The 6,807-nt window shown below is 52.9% G+C and overlaps 1 protein-coding gene across 1 annotated transcript; it reads right to left on the bottom strand.

Annotated features, from left to right (window-relative positions):
- Positions 1-463: 463 nt before the first annotated feature.
- Positions 464-5,713, bottom strand: LOC147351620 (keratin, type I cuticular Ha6-like). Its single transcript, XM_086355364.1, has 7 exons — positions 3,924-5,713; positions 2,948-3,030; positions 2,539-2,695; positions 1,830-1,991; positions 1,604-1,729; positions 1,216-1,436; positions 464-816 (listed from the first exon to the last, which is right to left on the bottom strand). Exons 1-7 carry the CDS (start codon positions 4,371-4,373, stop codon positions 645-647), a joined length of 1,371 nt encoding a protein of 456 aa, XP_086211490.1. The 5' UTR covers positions 4,374-5,713; the 3' UTR covers positions 464-644.
- Between the last annotated feature and the right edge of the window lie 1,094 nt (positions 5,714-6,807).

Below are 6,807 nucleotides of genomic sequence, written 5' to 3'. Positions count from 1 at the left end.
CTTGAAGTTTGCCTCTCTGGGTGGCACCCCCCCAAACTATCCCCAGTGTCAGGCCTGGGGGTAGCCAGCAGGGTGACAGCAGGAGCTGGACAAGGGAGGATAAGCTGAAGGGAAGAGAAAACCACCAGACCAGGCAGGGCTAGTGAGGACAGCTGGGTGCCTTGGCCTCTTCTGGGGTCCCCTCAGGTGGTCCCCATGGGCAGGCCCAACCCTGTAGGTTATGGCCAGCAGCCATCCGGACTGGGTCAGTGTCTGTTCTCGGGGACCAAGGTCCCAGGTATCCCTGTTATGAAATATTTGGATCACCCTGTCACTTCTTACCACTCAGAGCCAGAAGAAACAGACCCAAAACCAAAATCCACACTTTTGCAACAAGCTTCGATCAAACACCCCACTAACTAACCACAGAGAGTAGACAGAGGCGAGATTTCTATGCCAAGAGAACACACTTTATTGGGTAAATTTCCAGGGAAGCTTAGTTTTACACGGCATAAAAGAAGTCAAAGCCAGAAACACAATCTAAGAAGTTTTTTGGTAGAAAAATCTGCTGAGCGGGGAGTCCCTCTAGGGAAGGAGAAGTGGGGGTCATTTAGAGCCGGGACCCACAGGGGTGTTCTCCATCCTGTGGGCCAGGGCCTGCCCAGTTACAGCGGCTGCACGTGCTCCCTGGAAGAAATGATCTTCCCATCTCTGATCTCCTCTGTGATGGTGCGGATCTGGGTGCTGAGCTGGGGGGCCGGGGCACAGGGACCGGTTGAGACGTAAGGAACTCTAACAGCAGGCTTGCATTCCGTGGCACAAGGATGGGCAGGCAGCCTGAGGAAATGAGATCATGTCAAGGCCTGTTTGGCATTGGCCGTTGAACTGACTGGCATGTCAAACATACATGAGGGTCAGGTGAGCTGGGTGGGAGACCACGACAAATGGCGCAGATGGTGCCTCTCTGAAATCCCTTGAGGGCTGCATAGACAAAGATCAGAAACTCCCAGCCAGAACCAATGGATGGAGAAGTACGGTGAGTGGGGCCAGCTTGTCCCCCTGCAAATGCTTAAAGCCCAGGGCCAGAAGGAATGTCTCTCCAGAGGCTGTGATCAAGCCCCCCCTTCATCTGCACAATAACCACTTCAGGACTGATGCCCTCACCGCGGTACTCAGCATTGGGTCCAGGTGAGCCTTTTCCCCAAGTCTGGACCCCCGGGACCCACGGCCACTCACTTGCAGTCTTCTCCCTCGAGCAGGCGGCGGTAGGTGGCGATCTCTGACTCCAGCCGGGCCTTGACATCCAGCAGCACCTGGTACTCCTGGTTCTGCCGCTCCAGGTCGCAGCGAATCTCAGCCAGCTGAGCCTCCACATTGCCAATCAGGCCCTGCATCTGGGCCAGCTGGGAGCTGTAGCGGGCCTCAGTCTCTGCCAGGGTGGATTCTAGGGAATTCCGCTGTAAAGGGAAAGAAGAAGCACTGCCAATAGGAGGGAATTGCCCCTAGAGACCCACAGCCCTGGGTATCTCCATACCACTAGTGATCACCACCTGTGATAAGCGAGGCTGGTGGATTGGGGCACCTGCCAAGAGCAGGGCCAGCCCCTCAGGCAGGGGCCACTCACCATGCTGTGCTGAGCCTGCAGCTCGATCTCCAGGGCGTTGACGTTGCGTCTCAGCTCGATGATCTCTGTCTGGCAGCACTGCAGCTGCTCCGAACTGGACACCACCTGCTGGTTCAACTCCTCGGTCTGAAAAGCGTGAGAGGACCCAGAGCAGGGTCAGAGCAAGTGAAGCCACTGTCAAGGGTGACCCCACCCCACAAGCTTGTCCAGGGCTTGCCTGGCCTACCTGGGTGTTGAACCAGGCCTCCACATCTCTGCGGTTATTCTCCACTAGGGTCTCATACTGGCATCTCATCTCATCCAGGATCTTGTTGAGGTCCACCGGGGGAGCAGCATCCACCTCCACATTCAGCCGGTCCCCAAGCTGGCATCGGAGTGTACTGACTTCCTGCAGAGAGCAGGCAAGATGGCATAAGGTTGTCACAAGGATGTTGGATACGAGTTTGACTGACCTGGGTAAAAAGCCTCCTCCTTCGGTTGTCAGCTGTGTGACATTAAACAGGATGCTTAACTTCTCTGGGCTTCAGCCTCCTCATGCACCCTGACCTGCCTCCTTGGAGAATTTGGAAGATGATGCAAATACCAGGTAAGTAGAATCATTATCAGGCACTACCCTCCAAATGGAGATTTAGTATCATGCCCAGGAGTGTGGGATCCATATGACCTTAGACAAGTGACTTAACCTTTCTGTGCCTCAGTTTCCTTGTCTATAAAATGGAGCTTGTAATAGTATTTACCTCCCGGAATTATTGTGAAGATGACATGAAACAAGAATGAAATACAAAGTGCTTTGTAGAGTTCTTGGCACACGGTGGGCCATCAGTAAATGTCAGCTGGGGTTACTGTGGAAGTGGTCACCGTTGTTACACCCAAGGGTCAGCAGTGGCTCCCTGCTGGGTGGGAATAATTAGGAGGCTATGTGAGACCAGCCTCACCTCCTCATGGTTCTTCTTGAGACACATCAGCTCCTCCTTCAGAGACTCCACCTGCATCTCCAGGTCAGCCTTGCACAGGGTCAGCTCGTCCAGGATCCGGCGCAGGCCATTGGTGTCGGCCTCCACCAGCTGCCGCATGCCCAGCTCCGTCTCGTACCTGCACACACAGAGCCCTGCTGAGTCTGCGGCAAGGCAGCCACTCACAGGCAGGGCCCGCCACCTTGTTGTCCAGCTGCTTGGGGTCAGCATCGCTGTGGTTCTCTCCCTTGACCCAGAAAGGATCTAGAACTGTGCCACACTTCCCACTTATAGCTGCATCTGGCCTCACTCTCACTCTACCAGCTCCCAGAGGCAGAGGACAGAGGCCAGGGAGCAGCACAGAACTGCCTTCCCAGATCAGGCCACTCACTTGGTCCGGAAGTCGTCGGCAGCCAGCTTGGCGTTGTCAATTTGCAGGACCAGCCTGGCATTGTCAGCCTTGGTCAGCAGGATCTGGGGAACCAGGGCCATCCTGTGAGCTGGGGAAGGCCCAGCAGTGGGGGGGCAGGTGGGAGGGGACAGCCCAGCTTTCAGAGGCCATACTTCTAAGTACCTTTGGCATCTCCAGCCCTGAGCTCCGAGCCTAGATATAGAGGGAGTGTCAGTCCTGGAAAGTCATTAGAAAAGACCCTGATGCTGGGAAAGATTGAGAACAGGAGGAGAAGGGGACGACAGAGGATGAGATGGTTGGATATGGTTGGATGGCATCACCAATTCAATGGACATGAGTTTGAGCAAACTCCAGGAGATAGTGAAGGCCAGGGAATCCTGGTGTGCTATAGTCCATGGGGTTGCAAAGAGTTGGACATGACTTAACAAATGACCAGCAACAACAGTCCCAGGAGGGGCATCACAGTGGCCATCAGCCCTGACACCTGCAGCCCCAAAGGCACAGTGGGTCACACCAAGGTGAGCAGAGAGAACCAGGCCAACCTGGATTCAGATTCCACATCCAACACCTACAGACTATGGTATCTTGAGAAAGTGCCCGAACCTCCCTAAAATTCAACTTCCACATCTGTTGGATGGAACCAATAATGTCCATCTCTCCAAGATGAGAAATACACAAACAAAAGGAAGGGAAGGCATTAGGCGCAGAGCTTGTGTCCAGTAAGGACATGGTGTGTGTGATTGCTCTTCCTATAGCTGAGACTGGCTGGAAAGGAGGGGAGTTTACAAGCAGAGAGAGGTCTGGGTCCCCCAAGAAACCAAACCCCTAGAGAGAAAAGCTGGCCCTAATAGGAGAGAGAATCCTCTGAGAGCTACAGCCTCATCTGCAGTGGGATGAGACAGACCGCTCCCAGGGTCTGAGTGGCTGGGCTGGGGTGGGGCCAGGCCCCAGGTACCTTCTGCTGGAGCTCCTCAATGGTCTTGAAGTAGCACTGGTAGTCGGGGCAGATGTACGGGGCCTGAGACTCGTACCACTCGCGGATGCGGCTCTCCAGCTCCGCATTCTCCCGCTCCAGCTGCCGCACCTTCTCCAGGTAGCTAGCCAGGCGATCGTTCAGGAACTGCATGGTCTCCTTCTCGTTGCCATTGAAGGAGCCCTCGCAGAACCAGCCCCCGGCCCCGGCAAAGCCAGAGGAATGGAACCCAGAGGACAGGAAGGAACCAGGCAAGCAGCTCCCAAGGCTGGAGAGGCCCAGCCTGACAGAGGAGGCTGACCCAGCAAGGCTGGGCCCCCTGCAGGAGCCCACGGAGCGGACACAGGACACCCGAGAGATGCCGCTGGTTGCACCACAGTGGCCCCTGATGGACCCAGAGGAGAAGATCGGGGAGCAGAACTGGGAGGCCATGATGCTAGCAGAGAAGGTTGCAGCTTAGCAAGAAGCTCAGGTTCTGGCTCTCATGGCCTCTCTGAGGCATTTATATACACTGTCTGTGGGGTGTTGCCATCTTACACTTGGGAAAGCCCATTCCTATTCCAGGAGAATCTAATTAGAATGTGATTTTTGCTACCCATCCAAAATCCCTTACCTTGTAAAAATTAAAAAGAATGTAGAATTTCATTTGCTAAGTCAGGACTCTCAGCTGTTGTCATTTCCTGGTAGAATATGAATTTTATTGCCTCTTCAAAGTCCTTGCACCATATCCCATAAATTGGGAGTGGCTTCACGGATGACATTTGGTATCTGCCCTCTCTGTGAGCCTTCTTCCAGGTGCCCAGACTGCTCACTTGTCACCTCTGACCACTACCCCTACCCCTCATATCTGCTCACCTCAGGGATGCTAAGAAGGGAGCAAAGGGAAGTAAAATTCACAGAACACCTATCATGTGCCAGGCTTATAGTCATTTCATGGACACCTCACAACAGTCCTGGGAGATGGCCAGTATCATCTCCGTTTTACCAGTGTGGAAACTGAGGCTCAGAATGGTTGAAAGGAAGGAAGGAAGAAAAAAGGAAAGAAAGAGAAAGCTTGCTTGAGATGAACAGGTAGTGAGTACAAAGGATCTGAAACCAGGGCTCTGGGACCCCAAATCCCACACTCTTGTCCCATTGCTTCTCCAACACAACCAAGGTCAAGTTCAGGCACCCAGAATTTGGAGACGGAAGACCTGGGTTCAAACTCCGGCTCTTCTGTTGATCTGTCCTGTGATGCTGAGCACATCACTCCATCCTGGACATCCTCAGTGTCCTCACAGACCTGCTTCATGCAGATCCAAGGAGGGTCGAAACCAGGGCAGAAGTAAACGTGGTTTGAAACACCTCAGGTGCTGTAGAAATGTTGGTTGGGCTAAGAGGACAGTCTTTGACGATGGTTTGTGGCTGTGGCTGGCAAAGGCTTGTGGCTGTGACCCTCAGGTGGAGCTGCTTTGAAGGGCAGTTTCTTTTGTGGCCCCTAGTTCCCTGAACCTAAGAGGGTAGAATAATCAGGACCCTGGGCAGTCCCCTTGCCCCAGCCCCACCCCCACCCCTGCCCTCAGTTCAGTTCAGCCACTCAGTCATGTCCAGCTCTTGCAATCCTATGGGCTGCAGCATGCCAGGCTTCCCTGTCCTTTACCAACTTCTGGATCTTGCTCAAACTCATGTCCATCGAGTCAGTAATGCCATCCAACCATCACATCTTCTGTCATCTCCTTCTCCTCCCACCTTCAATCTTTCCCAGCATCAGGGTCTTTTCCAATGAGTTACTTCTCTACATCAGGTGGCCAAAGTATTGGAGTTTCAGCTTCAGCATCAGTCCTTCCAAGGAATATTCAGGACTGATTTCCTTTAGGATTGACTGGTTGGATCTCCTTGCAGTCCAAGGGACTTTCGAGAGTCTTCTCCAACACCACAGTTCAAAAGCATCAATTCTTTGGCACTCAGTTTCTTTATGGTCCAACTCTCACATCCATACCTGACTACTGGAAAAACCATAGCTTTGAATAGACGGGCCTTTGTTGGCAAAGTAATGTCTCTGCTTTTTAATATGCTATCTAGGTTGGTCATAGCTTTTCTTCCAAGGAACAAGCGTCTCTTAATTTCATGGCTGCAGTCACCATCTGCAGTGATTTTGGAGCCCCCCAAAATAAAGTCTCTTACTGGTTCCATTGTTTTCCCATCTATTTGCCATGCAGTGATGGGACCAGATGCCATGATCTTAGTTTTCTGAATGTTGAGTTTTAAGCCTTACTGGTGCCTAAACAGGGTACAGAAATGGTCCAGGCAGACCCTTTGGACAGAGAAGGAATAAGAGGATTAGATGAGACACTACAGAGAGTTAAGCAACCCAAGAGGAGACCTGAGGATTAAGGAACAAAGATAAACTCAGTCTTCCACCCTCAACATGGGTTTTCCCAAGGCTTGAGCAACCTGCTCACTTTTTGTCCACACAGACACACACGGCAAGGCTGGCGTTTATAGAAGCATTTATTTGCATCTGAACTTGTAATTTACCAGCCTCTTAAAACACTTTATAAGCTTCTCTATGAAATTACTCAGGAGGGTTGGCTGTGGTGCACATTTTTGCCTGGTCCAGTGGATACCCAGATGGGATGCCCAAGAGCCACCTGATGGGCTCCCAGGGGTACACTTGTTGTGCAGCCCCTCCTGGGAGAGACAGCAGGGGCAGCAGGCCTCCAGAGCTCGACTGCCCAGCAATGGTGCCTTCGGGCTGCCCACCTTCCCTGCAGGGCCCGGGATGGAGCTGTCTCAGGGTTTCTCAAGCTCAGCACTGTGGACGTCGTAGACTACATGATTCCTAGTGTGGGGGCCTCCTGTGCACCATACGGTGTTAGCGGCATCC

The sequence above is a fragment of the Bos grunniens genome, chromosome 19, assembly GCF_055505025.1.
Source record: "Bos grunniens cultivar Pamir isolate PY7600 chromosome 19, Bosgru_T2T1.0, whole genome shotgun sequence".
Taxonomy (NCBI): domain Eukaryota; kingdom Metazoa; phylum Chordata; class Mammalia; order Artiodactyla; family Bovidae; genus Bos; species Bos grunniens.
The sequence above is the reverse complement of the archived record's forward strand: the minus strand, read 5'-3'. Positions and strand labels throughout refer to the sequence as shown.